At 37.9% G+C, this 15,604-nt stretch overlaps 2 protein-coding genes across 5 annotated transcripts in view; one reads left to right on the forward strand and one right to left on the reverse strand.

Annotated features, from left to right (window-relative positions):
• Nucleotides 1-737, reverse strand: part of KNTC1 (kinetochore associated 1) — a 42,223-nt gene extending 41,486 nt beyond the window's left edge. For all 3 annotated transcript variants that reach the window (XM_075110685.1, XM_075110684.1, XM_075110686.1), the window contains exon 1: nucleotides 644-737. In XM_075110685.1, the coding sequence (XP_074966786.1) occupies nucleotides 644-652 (9 nt within the window). In that variant the 5' untranslated portion in view covers nucleotides 653-737. The remainder of the gene's footprint in view (nucleotides 1-643) is intronic.
• RSRC2 (arginine and serine rich coiled-coil 2) lies at nucleotides 348-15,252 on the forward strand. Of its 2 annotated transcripts, XM_075110705.1 has the most exons (11): nucleotides 369-487; nucleotides 3,437-3,593; nucleotides 4,170-4,213; nucleotides 5,135-5,212; nucleotides 6,812-7,024; nucleotides 8,016-8,159; nucleotides 11,847-11,969; nucleotides 12,072-12,151; nucleotides 12,848-13,080; nucleotides 13,971-14,060; nucleotides 14,602-15,252. In XM_075110705.1, exons 4-11 carry the CDS (start codon nucleotides 5,205-5,207, stop codon nucleotides 14,779-14,781), a joined length of 1,071 nt encoding a protein of 356 aa, XP_074966806.1. In that variant the 5' UTR covers nucleotides 369-487; nucleotides 3,437-3,593; nucleotides 4,170-4,213; nucleotides 5,135-5,204; the 3' UTR covers nucleotides 14,782-15,252. The 2 variants fall into 2 exon arrangements, with proteins under 2 accessions (XP_074966805.1, XP_074966806.1); XM_075110704.1 differs by lacking the exon at nucleotides 5,135-5,212 and having other exon boundaries at nucleotides 348-487; nucleotides 6,834-7,024.
• Nucleotides 15,253-15,604: the final 352 nt, after the last annotated feature.

Below are 15,604 nucleotides of genomic sequence, written 5' to 3' on the forward strand. Positions count from 1 at the left end.
TTGGCGAGGACAGGTTTCACGACCGAAGCTGAACGAAACTCAGCACCGGAGAGCCGTCCCCACCACGCAGCGGACGGCCCTGCCCAGAGAGACCGCGACCGACCCACCCTCCCATCCCCTCACCGCGGCCGCAGAGGCCAGTGACAAACCCCCACCACACTCCTCCAGCCGCCTCAGGCTTTCAAATTGGCGGGAGCTCTGAGCTCCCGCTACGGGTCGCAGCGCGGGCCAAAATCTCCCCAAACGCGAACAGTGCTGTTGCTAAGACACTGCTTAATCCTCCTCCGACCCCAGAATGCACCGCGGCTCCCTCGCCCTCCACCGCCTTCCCCCGCCCCATAGCTACATCCGGGCGCCTGAAGGGAGAGGGAGGGTGGGGTGTGTTCCCTGGGTTCGCGAGCGCCACGGCGGTGGCTGTTGAGGGAGGTTGAGCCTCTTGCGAGGAGTTGTTGAGGGGGACCGACGTCCCGGGCGCTCGGTCATGGCGGTGAGTGGTGTCCGGTGCCGGGATTTTTTGGAGGGAGGCGAATTGGGAAGGGGGCTGCCGCGGGCCGGGAGGGAAGAGCGTACGAGATGGGGAGGGCTGGGTCGGCAAGCCGTGTGCGCGGAGAGACAAAATGGCGTCTGCCGCTCCTTTGCTTACCGGCGCCATGATGGGCCTCGGGGAGGGGGTGGCCGCTTTTCAACCATTACTTCGCTCCCTGTTTCCAGAAGTTTCTGTTTCATTTCTCTGGACTTGGAGAGAAGTAAAGGGGCCTTGTGACCGAGGCCCTATCGTTTCCTGGCTGAGGACAGAAGTATTGTGGCTACAGGAGCAGGCGTTTCTCAAGAGGGACTGTGGGGCACAGGTTCCCTGGGAGGGGAGGAGGGAAGGGATCGATTTGGTGATTGGGCCATGCTCAGTTTTCGTTCGTATAGCTTTCCCTGTCCTATCATTTTTTGTGTGTGTTTGGTCATAGGCATGCTATCTTCAGCGTCTTCTTGCCCTGAGTGATTAATTACTAGTCCCCATTCTGCTGTTTTTACGGTTAATATCCATAGGAAACGTTTCTGTCGCAGTTATAACTGTTCTTTATGTTCATACACTGCCTAACAGTTTAGTTTTATTCTCTTTTAAAATTTGTCTGGCCTGGTAACATAAAGGTGATCGTCTCATAATTGAGTTTAAGAACCAATGAGAATAGTTATCAAACACGTTGTGGTTAATTTTTTTGAAAAGTTATTAAATAGTCTTGAGTGCAAAAAAAGGAAAAAAAACCACAAAAGACTGGTCTCGAAAGTGATAAAATTCTTCGAAGTTGACTTTAAGTACTCTGGTGTTCAATCTGGTATTTAAAGTTCTTGAAAGTTTGGCCAATGGTGAAACAGAACAAGAGGACCATGAACTGGAGAAAATGAATTTTTTTTAATGATGCTTTTTTGATTTATATAACTTAACCTGTTAAGAATAAGATATATTTTTCTGTTAAAAGGACTTGAATAATTGGGGACTTCTAGTTTTGCACCTAGATTATAGGCACTACTTTGGAGGTTCCTCTGTAGTTGAAGGTGAAGGATTTGTTCAAGGAAACCATGAACCTGTGGCCAGTCTAAGAACTGAGAATAATCTCAGTGAAGCCTGTCAGCCTTTTTCACTGTCTGTGTTTTTGTAGAGCTGAAAGATTTCTCTAAGGTGCAGTGCACAAAAGCATTAATGAGCAGCAATGTGTGTAAATAATGAGACTGGTAGCCTGGGAAACGTGGCGATGGGCTCAATTTCAGTGGGATACTGGGTTTAAAACCCAGTTAACTTAAACTGTGAGCTGGAATTCTCCTTGTCCTTCTAAAGTAACTTTGAAATGTAAGTTTATAGAAATCTCAAAGTTCCTTTGAAACAAATTCTAGATGGGTCTCTTGGAAACCTGAGATGTAGAAGGGGGGTAAGGTGTATATAAGCAGATGATAGATGTGGAATGCCAAGGATTGTGATGGCTAAGATCACAAATAGGGTACTTAGTTCCTACTCTTTATGTGATGTCCTAAAGTTTTCAGGATGGTGGGTGGGGTGTCAGTAGTATTCAGAAGTGTTACTGAGACTTTAGTTAAAACTGCTGCAGATGCAACCTTAAGTGGTCAGTGCTGTTGTCCATATGCTGGTGTGTTTTGAACTAGATAGAGTTACATCACGTGAATGGAGAAGTGAACAGCTGCTTTATTTCGCTTAAAAAAGAGATTTTACTATAGATGCGTCTTTGTACAGATGCAAATTAACAGTAGTAGCTGAAAAATCAAAGATTTACCTGTAGCATGTTATGAAGAAAGTCTATCGTTAATACACAATATATTAATGACAGTCTGTAATATCTGTTATGGTTCAGAAAAACTAGCTGCTTTGTTTTCAAAGTAATATAAATCAGCATTTGAGAGGTCATGTCTTGTTCAGTTTGCAAATAAAACTGCAGCTGGTAAAAAAAAAAAAAACAAGCAAGTTCAAGTCCTCTGCTTCATGAATAGCTTTTCTGGGCCAAATTATGACCTTAGTGAAATCTTCTGAAGCCACACAATATTCAGAAGGTTTCCCACTTACGTGATCAGAACAAGAGAGACCAAGGAATCTGTGAAGGCATTAATGAAAGCACATTCACCTTGCCAGTCTATACTTTTTCCATTCTGGTCCTTTCATTGCATTGTATACCGATTGTACACGTTTACTTCTCCCAGCACTGAATCACAAAGCAGTCTTGACTGTACTACACAAGTTTCTGGGTTCAGTCTTCCTAGGTCAAGGTTTAGAAGGAATGGAGGGAACACCTTGGGTTTTGTCATCTAAGAAAAAAGTGATACAGAAATTGTTGAGGCAGGCGGATGTGACCTGTATGTACTCTCATACAAAAACACGTTTTTGCAGAGATAACCTGTTTGAGGTTTTTACTTATTCAGATGTTAGCTGTCTGACAGTAATACAATATACTTCATTTCTCTTCAAAGTTCATTCAGTACTTCAAAATACTGTGGGGATTTTGTGCTACGCCTCAGTAATGCCATAACTTGTGAGGTGACTTAGATCTGGGACAGCGTTGACCTTAAGTAATCTTGGTCATGTAAATGTTAAAAGGTAATTGACCTAGAAACAATACTATTGAGAGAAAACTGTGGATTAGAGTTTAGTCTTACTGATATTCTCAAAAGCTGTTGGAAAAAGCAGAGTGCAGTCTAATGTAATGGCAGAGCAAAGTGTTACTATGTATTAGTTCTCTTTATTAGAGTCTTGGAAAAATCAATCTGTATGGAGTTACACAGTCCACTGCAAGTCTATCAAGCCGCTGCCTAACTAACAATGGGATGGGATTGTCTTTACAGAAAATAATTTTAAGTGTGTCTTCAGAGGAAGCACTAAGTTTTTCTTGTTTTTCAGTCCTAAGTTTTTGGGTTTTAAATATTGTGTGTTCATGTGTAGGGTAGTGATACAGAACGAGATGGAGTAGCCCCAGAAAAATCCTCTCCAGAGAGAGAGAAGAAAAAGGAACAATCAGATGCCTCTAGTTCTCCCAGAACATCAAAGCATCATTATTCAAGATCACGCTCACGGTCAAGGGAAAGAAGACGGAAGTCAGGTATGGTCTTCATATAAGCAGAGTTGCTTAGTAATGTTCTGATGTATGCTTGTAGAACTGAAATCTCTTTAAAGCTGTTTTGGAAAAAATATACAGACTTATTAGAAGTAACTTGTTAGAATTGGGAAAAAAATGAAGTTACTAATAATTTTCAGTTGTACTGATAGAAGTGCGAAGGAAAAAGGCATTGTCAGTGTTCGGGGATGGGGTGGGCTGGGGACAATACCAAACAGAAAACCATACTACTTTGTCTTCATTTTAATTAGATATGCTTGGACTGGAATACTTTGTGTGGTTGTAGCAAAAATAAAATTACCTGGCTGAAGAATGTGGCTGGAGTATGACATGGACTAGTTTTTCACTGTCAGAGCTTAAATAAATGCAGAAAAAGAACTGGGAATAACACTAGAGTTTACTTTCTGCAGTAAATACACAAATAGTGCTGTTTGTTTTCTAAATCTCTATTCTTGATTTTTGGGGGTGGGGGTGTGGAATAACTGAAAGGAACTGGAAAGATTATAGCCAGCTGATTTCATCTTTAACTTGATGAATAACAATAAATGTTTTCTTCTGCAGATACTGAAGGAAGAAAACACAGAAGCCGGAGCAGAAGCAAAGAGGTAATTAACACTTTGTAGTGCTTAGGTAATTGTACAATACATCTTTAAAAGTATCTTGTAGTAATGCACATATGTGTAAACCTATATAAATGACTTTATGGTAAGTACAAAAAAAAATTGGAAACTTTAAGCTTAAAAATGGATATGGAGATCCTTTCGTAGTGAAGCATGATTGCAGCCATCATGTTGACAAGGTAATAGTTTTATAGAAAAATGTTTTCAGAAACTAGTAACTTAATTTCTTTTTTTTTTTTTTGTGGAAACAGCCAAAAGAAAGAATTCATGTGGAGAAGTAGAATGGTGTTCTTGATGACTTTTACAGAGCTTCCATTAGCCAAAAGCCTTGGGTAGCTTTATTCCTGGCCAATGTTCAGGACTTTCAGTGATACATACCTGTCTACTTAAGTATATTAAAAATAATTCCCCACCTGACTGAGCTCTGTTTATTGCATCCTTTAATTGTAAAGACTGTCATAGCTTGACAGACAAGCTGAGTCAGCTGGAAACATGACAGTAGCAGTAAAAATTTCAGAGGGCTGTCTCTTTTTTAAAATAAGTATCTGTGTGTGTGTATAGAGATATATATATATATATATATAGGGGAGTGAGAAGAGACAGCATCAATAATACCATTAAAATAACTGGCTTATGCACCAGAGAAGAGATGAAACGAGCAAACCAGGAGCATCGAAATAGTCGCACAGAAGCTTAAGCCATGCGGGGCAATAGCAGGCTGGGTCAGATGAGGGACACTTTAACTTTTAACCTGGGTCAGGAACTTGTTCGTCCCCATTCCAATGGAAGCTCTGTTTAAAAAAGGAAAAAAAAAGAGGAAAAGAAAAATAATCTAGGAGAGTTTTTGTGAAATTGAATATATTGTTTAGCTCACATGATAACATTTCTATAATAAATCATACTCAGCGTGCTAATGCGCGAAGAGACTGAACTGAAGACGCTGCAGACTCAGATAGCAAAATTATAAGCCTACTTCATGATAAGGTAACTATTAGTCATTCAAACTCATATTTCCCTTAAAAATATCTTAAATCCGTTATGGGATATAATGGTGGTTTATTACTAAGTGTGTGTCTGGAAGACGTAATTTAAAAGAAAAAATCACTTTTTAATGTTTAAAAAAAAGTCCTTGCTGAAAATTATGTCCACTGTTTTGCCATGTTGTTGGATCTGATCTTCCACGATTTATTTAGCAATTTTGAAGTTTCAGAGTGAACAGATGAGGAATAGTGTCCCACAGTAGATTTACTGTTTTCATTCATTTGCAAGATTAAACTCTTTGTAGACTAAATAGTGAATATCAGTAGTTCTTTTTAATATGTATATCAGAACAACTGCTTATGTAAATACATAATTAAAATCGATTTACAGCTTCAGGTGTGTTTTTATGTAACAACTGATTACTCAAGGAGTTAAGAATAAAATACTGTAAAAGCAGGAAAATACCTGGCATTATTGTGTACTTGAAGAACTATAATAAAATATATTTAGAAATTGATTTATATTAATAGGTGTTAGAAAGGCTTGGATAAGTGGGTATAAGGTAATTACATCATCTTCTCTAGACTTGCTTCTTTTGAGAGAGAATTATTATAGGAAAGGTTTTATGAGTAGTTAACAGATTCAGATAAGTGAAAAAAACTCTGAAGGATTGGGTTTTAGTTTAAACTGAATGTATCATGCTTAAATTGTGACTTGAAACAAAACTTTATTTAAATATAAGGCAAGTGGGCTATGCTTTTCTGCTAGAAAGATTTCAAAATAAACTGGATGTGTTAAGAAAAGGTGGTGATGTCATGACTGGGTATCTAAGGAAAGCACTGGCAAAAATCAGGCCTGACCTTGCTAGGTATTTTTGGCATTGCGGCTATAAAAAGGGAATCTTTGTTTAAGAAGCACTGCTTCTTAAAGAAGAAATGGTGGTATAGTGGAGCACCATATCTTTAACTTAAAACAACTGTGGGAGGTCTCAGTGATGCATGTTAGTTTTAAATACTAAAAATGGGATGTCAACCATGTAACTTACTACTTTGCTTTTTAAAAACTATTGGAAGTTACTGACTGAGGAGAGTTTTGCTCTAAAAATTATGTAATGATGGATAGAAAATTGTTTTAGTTGCAGACATACTGTTTTGCTTTTGGAACTATGTATGGATTTTAGTAACTTTCTACATGGTAGGCTTAGGCAAATATTAAATATTCACTACTAATGTGAGTGTGTGTGTATATGCATATTCATAAATTGTCAGGTACTTAAAGATAGGTACTTATTATGTGTCTGGAATGGAGACAGTAACTGAGAACAACAGTTTATGCTACAATGCTGTGAACTCTTATATAGAAACACTGTAAAGATACCTTTGATGGATGCTTTAGAAATCCTTTAGACAGTGGGGAGGTGGGAAAATGGGGAAAAATTATAGCGTACATTTGCAACTTTGGGTAGTTGGTGGCATTAGGTAAAATAGCCATCACTCATGATTGAGTCACACTCCTAAGGTTACTAATGTTGCATCACAACTTATCATTTTTTATCTTCTGATACCCATACTAACTCTCTTTGTTGCACTATTTTCCTGAAAGAACCAACTTCTTCTTAAAACAGGCAAGAAGACATGAATCCAAAGAGAAGTCCTCAAAGAAGCACAAATCTGAAGACCACAATGACAAAGAACATTCTTCTGATAAGGGAAGAGATAGCCTAAATTCATCTGAAAATGGTGAGGATAGACACAAACGCAAAGAGAGAAAATCATCAAGAGGGAGGAGTCATTCAAGATCCAGGTCTCGTGAAAGGTAAGCTGTTTTACATGAGTATTCTTTAAGTGTGTTTGTAAAAGCAGTGCTTGGAATTTGTGTAGGCTTCTGAAGTACAGCTGGATTATATAACTAAATCAAGAGTATTAATTTAAAGCATCAGATTATATTGCATGTTTCAGTTCTCATTGGGTAGTGGATTTGCTACTACTTGGTTTTGGTTTTTTTTTTAGGATTGGTTCTGAGTAAAAGTACAAAATATCTCTAAGGCGTTACATAGGTGATCTGTCTCATGTCTATAAATAGTATACAGAGTACAAAAATGTATAAACAAAGTGTATTAAATGTTCGCTGTTGTCAGTGACAGGAAAGAAAGTACACTTTAGTAATGTCATGGCTTTTACCTCCTAAATCAAGAACTTACCCAGAGAAAGTGCTGTCTAAGCCTCCTTGCACAGTAGGCCACCTAGCGCACACAAGGTAGGAGAATTGCTTAGGACAAAAACGTGGTTGCTAAGAGAACTTCTCAGCCAGCTCTGCTCATAGCTGGGGGATCTGTAGCAAACACGATAAGCAAGGAGCAAGCTTCAGCTGATAATACTGAGGTACTCTGTGACTCACAGGCTGAAATTTGGGCATCTCTTCCGTAAGGTATTGGAACACCATGGGTAGGAGGAGAGTTTTGTTGCCTTGAATTTAAGATTCCTGCATCAGATTAGTTTGGCTGTGTATTTGTTTTGAGATGTACTCTTTAATGAACTAAAAATAGCTATACTGATGAGTGTGATGGTTTACATAAACTCTGTGTAACTCATTTGTCTGGTCGTAGTGTTTGGTTCCTTTCCCATTTCATCTCCTAGTCTTACAACTTAAACTGTTACAGGCACGAACTCTTCTGTGTGTAGTTTGCAGTCTCCCCACCCTGCCTGATGCATTTTTCCCTGTGGTGATGAACCTGTATGTAAGTCCTTAAGCACAAGCTAAATTTAAACATGAGAATATATGTAAGAATTTGGGACGTGTGTTTCAGACGTCATCGTAGTAGAAGTCGTGATAGGAAAAAATCCCGATCTCGCAGCAGAGAGAGAAAACGACGCATAAGATCTCGTTCTAGATCAAGATCTAGGCACAGACATAGAAGTAGAAGTAAAAGCAGAACTAGGAGTAGAAGCAGGTAAGTGTTAACTTCAATATACACTTGGTGGTGTATGGTTGAGTGTTCTGTGGCAGGCTGATATGTAGAAGGATAGGTTTGCCAGTTAATGTCTATTCAGTGTAACTAAATGTCTCTTTCTCAGCTGTGTTGATACAGTGGGTTAAGGACTAGGTGATTTGCATAGACTTAAACATTTGCCTTAGCTTAAGAGTCTGATTCTTGGCTTTTCATAGCATGATTGGATGTTAGCAATTAGAAATGTTTAACTAGTCGTTTCGTGGGTATCTTATAAAACCACCATTTTAGAACTTCTGACTGATAAAGTAGAAGGGAAGTAAATAATTTAATATTTTGAGTAGTAATGATTACTGTGGTTCCGGCTGTCTTTTGGTTTCTTATACCACAACTGTATTTACTATTTTAAATAGGTGATTTAAATTATATTTAAGTGAGAAAGCCTGAAGTAAAAGATACAGCTAACCTTTCTATGTGTTATTACAAGTGTAGTGTGGTTGGCAAAGCATAACTTCAAAAATACTACTGTATTTCTCTTTGTGTTTATCTCATAAAAGGGAAGTTTAACTGGAAATCACTGGCTGTCAGAGCAGATACACTGATCAGAAGCTAATCCTGATCAGTTCCACAAAGTTTATTTAAAAATTTGTGTTGTCTGCAAATTAGCACAGTTAGTATAGTGTTAAGGTGAATTGAGTCAGATGGACTATTTCTGATCTGAATGTACTCTTCTGTGTTAGTGATTACCAACTCTTTTTTTTTTTGTCAATTTCTACATGAGAATATCAATCGTTAATTTTTCTCCCTATCTTGTGTGCTTCCATTTCTTCCTTAAACTCTAGAAGCACAGACTGAAATGACCTAGCTAGACACATACTGGATTATTCTGGGTCTGTCTGACAGAGTTGAGATCCATGCCTTACCTGGAATATATTAGAGTTAAGGTTTTCACTGCTGTATAGAAATTAATGTTTTCCAGTACTGATGAATCATTCAGTATTTTGGTGTAGAGTTCTGAGTCTATTTGCATTCTTAATGCCCTGTAGGATTTTCTGAATAAGTAAGCTGAAATATGACTTAATGACTACTACAGTTGTGTTTTTTCCCTCCTACTTGTTTAAATCAAGTAGTTTGAATGCAAATTGGTGTCCTTTCAGAGCTTCCAAGAAAGTGTTGCCAATGTTCCAGTTCATTTAGCAGTATTTTCACTAGAGCATTTTAAATTGCATATTTAAAGGGTTTAGAAGTTGGTTATGACTACTCAACATTACGGTGGATCATTGGAGACTTAAGAATCTAGTGCACTCCTATAATGCTACACCACCACTTGTGAAACTGTTCAGAAGACTTATCTTTCTGAAGAACTAGTTAAATTACGTGGTTTGTGTCATATTTTATTTTGGCATGCCCTTTCTACCAAACATAGAATTGGGGTGAGTAGAGCTGGGTCTTCAATTGGTATACGTTACTTGCATTTAATGGTATTTAAGCCACCTTCAGCATGATGTGTAAGGCTTCAGATCTCCATTATTTCCACTTAGTATAGATGACGTGCATGCACTGTTTAAAAGTCGCTTTGAACGTTTTGTGTTTAATGACTGAAAACTTCACATCCCAGAATAGTGTTTTGCTCCTGCAGTGGAATTCAAATGACCTGAAGAGCAGATGTGGGAAGAAAAAGTAAGGGACAGTTATAGCTTAGGAGTTTCTTCAACCAGAAACATAACTTGTTGGATAGACGTACTGGAAGAATCCATTTCTTTTAAGTTCTATTTTTGTCTTACAAATCCTAGAGGAGGAAAATAAGTGAGGCATAAGTCTTTTTAACAGTAGCTAGAACACTTCATCAAGTTCTGGGCTCAGGTGAAGCCTTTGGAAAGAGAATTATGGGGCAAGCCTCAAGGAAAACCCATCATAAGCCAGATAAACAACATGTGGAAACCTACCCTGTTAAAACTCAACCGTGAAACAAATTCCCTCATTCATGAAATGCAATACTTGTTGTGTTACAGCTAACAGAAGCAGTGACAGAAGCATTTGTAAATAGTAAAGCTTGACCTTGTCTTGATGGTTCTTTGCATAATCTCAAGCTCACATTTTCAAGTGACTTGTCCTCACTAGCATTTAAACTAATCTTTGTTCTGTGAGCGTGTAGACCCTCCTGGCAGTTCTTCTGTGGCGTTGCTCTGACTAAATGCTAGATGGAAAACATGACACCATCTGCTTGTTTCAAATTGAAATACTTAAATACAAAAGCTCAAATATTTATTTCCTTGATGTTTACCAGTGCAATAAAGCATCAGACCAAAGACAAGACCAAACTACAATAGTCAGCATGGGAAAAATGAAGGTATCTTTGAAACATGCATTACATCTTATCTCAGGAATGCAGATCTGTCACTTCCCAGTGCCTGAATCTGCATCTTGTCATCTTCTATGAAAAGATAAGTCTTGCCTCCTTTGTATTCTACCAGATTTGTCATGTAAACAAGGATCTCTTTTTGTAACTTTAGTCTATGTTTCATGATGTTTGTAGATGCTGCCCAAATTGCAAACAGAAGAAACAGAATATCTGAATGCCTTTTAAAGTGGCTGGTGTCAAGTTAGCTAATATCTCAGATGGTTGGTAATAATATTTAAGTGTAAAATTGCAGAAACATCTTTGTGCATCTCAGTTTACTGTTTATGGCAAATCTGGGAAAAATGTGAGTGATGTCTCCTGTAATTTAGGCTGCTTTGGATACTTTCAGTATCTGTGACTCTGTTAAAAAAAAAAAAGTGTCAGAGGCTTAAATGGGGATAAACCCTTATCTCTTGGAATCTAGAGATATTAATGATCCTGGCAAAGAGAAATACTTCTAGTACTTTATATGCCTATTTTGAGTGGCTGTTGCTTAGATGGGACTAGATGTATATGTCATAAGAGCAACTTCTACTTGGGAAGAGGTGGGGAGAAGGCTACTAAAAGAGTATTGAACCGAATATTTTTGTGCTCTGCTTAAAAATAATTTAACTGGGTTCTTTTCAGATTGTCAGGCTCCAGATAATGCATGCTTCATAGTTCCCTGCACAGTGCTCTCCTTCTCAAGAGCAAACCTGAGATACATCACAAGTGTTTAAACCAGCTCTCCATTTTGTTGATAGCCTCCCTCAAACAGTCATCCAAAGCACATTTAGTGAAGAGTATACAGAGGAGAGAGAATTAATAATTTCCCTGAGTACTATTCCAGTTTTTAAATCGGGCCTCTTCAAAATGCTGATTTTTAAAATAATTATAGTGCTGTGAGGTCTCTTATGGTTTTAAAGCATTCTTGTAACTTGATCCATTTTATAGTTTTCCTGAAATCTACTTTACCAAAAGTTGCACAGTGTCTTTTCTTCTCAGGTTTTAGAATGAAAATCTCTAGAGCAGATCTGTTTGTTTTAAACACCAAGTATAAGAGGTAAATGAATACCCAGAACTACACATTCTGCTACATCTTGCAGTTGGAAATCTTGAGTTTTAGCTGTCTTGTTACAAGGCAAGTGTGACTGTTATGCTGTTCTAGTATAGTATCTGTGAAAGCTGTTCTTGAGAGCTCTCAGAATTAATCATTAAGCTATTTTTGAGTTGTGATCAAAATACTTTTATGAAATGTTAAGGTATATATATACCTTCATTGATTTAGCAACTCTGTTATTTGGTTACAGAGAGCGAAAGAAGAGAATTGAGAAGCCCCGAAGGTTCAGCAGGAGTCATAGCCGGAGTCCGAGTCCACCACCTTTTCGGGGACGCAATACAGCTATGGATGCACAGGAAGCATTAGCCAGAAGGTCAGAAATTGTTACAACTTTAATGATATGTGACACTTATAAGCTGCTGCTGTTGATTTCTTGCACGTCTAAATATTTTTATTCTCATGCACTTACTTCTAGACTGGAAAGAGCAAAGAAGCTGCAAGAACAGAGAGAGAAGGAAATGGTTGAAAAACAGAAGCAACAGGAAATGGCAGCAGGTAGTCCATGCATACATATCGCATTAATTCCTAAATGAAATTTCAATGGAAGATAGTGTAGGTTTATGGACAGAACTGTAACACTCAGCACAACAGATGTGCAGGTGTTCTGTCTTTGTTAACTTGCTCCATGTATAAGAATGACAACTAGAACTAGTAAATGTTTGAAAAAACAAAATCAAAACAAAAAAGCCTGCAAACATAAAACCCCAACAGAACCAGTCAGGATTTCGTATCACTTACTGAGTATACACAAAAATGATTTTGTGATGGTCATTGGACCCTTCCTTTATGTATCATTGAGCAAGAGTTTGAAAGCTGTTACCAGCTTAGGGCTATGCAGAAGCATGAAGATATGTTAGTTTCACTTTCAGTTCTGGTTTACTTACAACTACTGGAGATTTGTTATTTGTAAATTAAGGAACATGTATTTGATCATGCATTTGTTATTCATTTTCAACTTATTTCTGATGAAGGGAAGTGTTTGGGGTTTTTGTTTTATTTCTGTTTGTTAAGTAGTTTGTTAGTTTAGCCCAAGTTTGTTGGGCTTTTGGGGGGTTGGGTTTTTTTGGGGTGTTTTCCTTGGAGTGGGTGGTTTTCCCTGTCTCCCTTCCTTCCCTTCCTTTCCTCCCCCGCACCCACAAAAAAAAAAAAATCTGACTTACTGTCTGATAGCAGGTTACCTTTCTTCTGCAGCGGCTGCAGCCACAGGAGGTTCTGTTATTAATGTTGCTGCTCTTCTGGCATCGGGAACACAAGTAACTCCTCAAATAGCAATGGCAGCTCAAATGGCAGCACTACAAGCAAAAGCACTAGCAGAGACTGGAATAGCTGTACCCAGCTATTATAACCCAGCAGCAGTGAATCCAATGAAATTTGCTGAGCAAGAGAAAAAGCGGAAGATGCTTTGGCAAGGCAAAAAGGAAGGGGTAATGTTGTCTTTTCTTACTTCCATAAAATTTGTTTGGAAACATCTTGCACTCAGACAGTTTAAGGATGCTTATTAATGTTTTTTCCAGCAAAATTACTTTTATACCTGTTACAAAGTTTCCTTGTTAACAGCAGCCCAAGGTAACACTCCGGGAGTGAAAGGACTAAGACAACTAGCCCTTCAATGACAAATGCTTTTGACGCAAGACTTAGGAAGGCCCCTAATGTCATAAAACAAAACATAAGAGGTGTAATTGGATCTTAATGTTACTTTTGTCAGTTTGTCTACAACTTGCAACTAAATACCAAATACAGATGGTCTCCTTTTACTGAAAAGTGATGGCTAAGCTATGGAAACTGTAACTGACCACTCCTTTCTGACTGAGATTTCTCATTTGATTGTTGTATCCTGTCAATTCCAGACTTCAAAAACAAGTCTGCAAACCTTGCCACTAGTAACTTTTCCGGAGTGATGCATTACTAACACTAACAAAAGTTGTAAATACAAACAAACCTTCAGACTTCTATGCTGTGTCAAATAAATGTTCTTGCAATAACAAAGCTTAGACCACCAAATAAAGGCTCCTGTGGCAGTTGCTGTTTCAGAAAATCTCTGGCATGCTGATACTGTGGAAAAATTGTCTTTCACCACTGTACTAGTATGGAGGAGTGTTTGTTACATTAGATTGATTATCATCACATGTCTGTTATGTAACAAGCTCACTCAGCTTTTCAGACTGTTTTGTAAGATCTGAGAAACTGAAATTGGCACATGGCATCGATGGGAGGCAGAAGGGAGGGAACAAGAAACTTTTGCTTGCCACTGTATTATGATAATAACAGAAATGTGAAATGGTGATAATCTCTTTTTTTTTTTTAACTTGAGCAGGATAAATCACAGTCTGCAGAAATATGGGAAAAACTAAATTTCGGAAACAAGGACCAAAACGTCAAATTCAGAAAACTGATGGGCATTAAGGTAAGGAGTTACGAATGTGTAATTATATTTATTATCTGTTGTAGGACAGTGACTTCTTTTTGTATTTTGAAGTGTAACTTAATTTCTTTACTGGTTAAGGTAACCCGATACTACCTGGTGTAGTTAAGAACTTCTAAGTATTTCTTACCAACGTTCACAAGTAACATCTAAATCTGAATTCAGTTCAGATTCTAGAATTTCATTATGTTTCTGGCTAGCAAGGCAGCTGTTTGATTGTAACAACAGTGGTAACTGTAACCAATATTCATAATCCGATGAACAGTACTACTCTGTATAGGTAAGTTAATTGGGGACATTTATTTGAATGAGTCAGAAAAAGGAACTGGATGATGGCCTCTGCATGTTCTTGACAGTGAGAGGAAAGCTGCCCTAAAATGTTCCAGCAATAAACCCAAATGCTTGAATTCTTACTAGGTTTTGAAAACAACAAATCAAAATTGTTACATTTAGGACACTGGTAGTGTATGAAAACACCACTTCCTACACAGCTAATGTTTGTTTTCTTCTGTCTGGTTTCTAGAGTGAGGATGAAGCTGGCTGTAGTTCAGTTGATGAAGAGAGTTACAAAACACTGAAACAACAGGAAGAGGTTTTCAGAAATCTAGATGCACAGTACGAAATGGCAAGATCACAGACTCATACGCAAAGAGGAATGGGCTTGGGGTTTACATCTTCAATGCGAGGAATGGATACAGTTTGAAAAAAAAAAAAAGGAAAAAGGCAGTTTTAAAGTTTGGGACTGTGGAAGGTTCTCGTTCAAATGTTGGGTCCTTGTTCACCAAAAAGCTAGCATTCTAGCTTGCATGGGTGTTGCATTGACTTTAATTTATTGAAAAATACAATTTTTTTGTAAATATCAGATCAGTGATACTGGTGTTAGTGTTGTAATCAGGTTATACCCACTTCCATTAAACTTGACAGAACTATAGGAGGACAGTATTTTTTAGTTAAAGTTCTACTTTTCAAACCAAGCAGCAGATGGGATAAACTCATACATGGATATTTCGTGTCCACTGTCTTGTGTACTTTTGTACTTTAACCTTGTACAGTTATTTTCAATTCTTGAAACATGAAAGAAACATTGTGTAGATGTTATTTAGCGGTCTGGGCCAATAGGCACATAATCCAGTGCAAAAAACCTGGTTAATAATAAAGACATTTTTTTCTCTAAGGTCTTTACATTAATTAAGTTGTCTTTTGGGCCAAACTCTAAGGAAACTAGTTAAGATGTCAGAAAAACTTGAAGTCAGAAGTAGTGTTTAGTTTGCCACGCTTATTTTGAAGTAAGAGTTTCCTAAAATTAGGAGATTTGCAGCATGGAGCACAACTGATGAATGCTGAATGCAGTTTATTTTCTTTTTGTGTGTGTGTTAATTTGATATTTGCAAGCTTTGGTAGAGGGGGAGAGATTAAAAAAAAAAAGGGTGAGAAAGGTAGGATGTTGGAGCTAATACTTCGGTACTTAAAAGTACTGGAAACTATTTAACTTTTTGTAGTAGATTATATAGGCATTGTTACAAGAC

The sequence above is a fragment of the Phalacrocorax aristotelis genome, chromosome 15 (genome assembly GCF_949628215.1).
Source record: "Phalacrocorax aristotelis chromosome 15, bGulAri2.1, whole genome shotgun sequence".
NCBI lineage: Eukaryota > Metazoa > Chordata > Aves > Suliformes > Phalacrocoracidae > Phalacrocorax > Phalacrocorax aristotelis.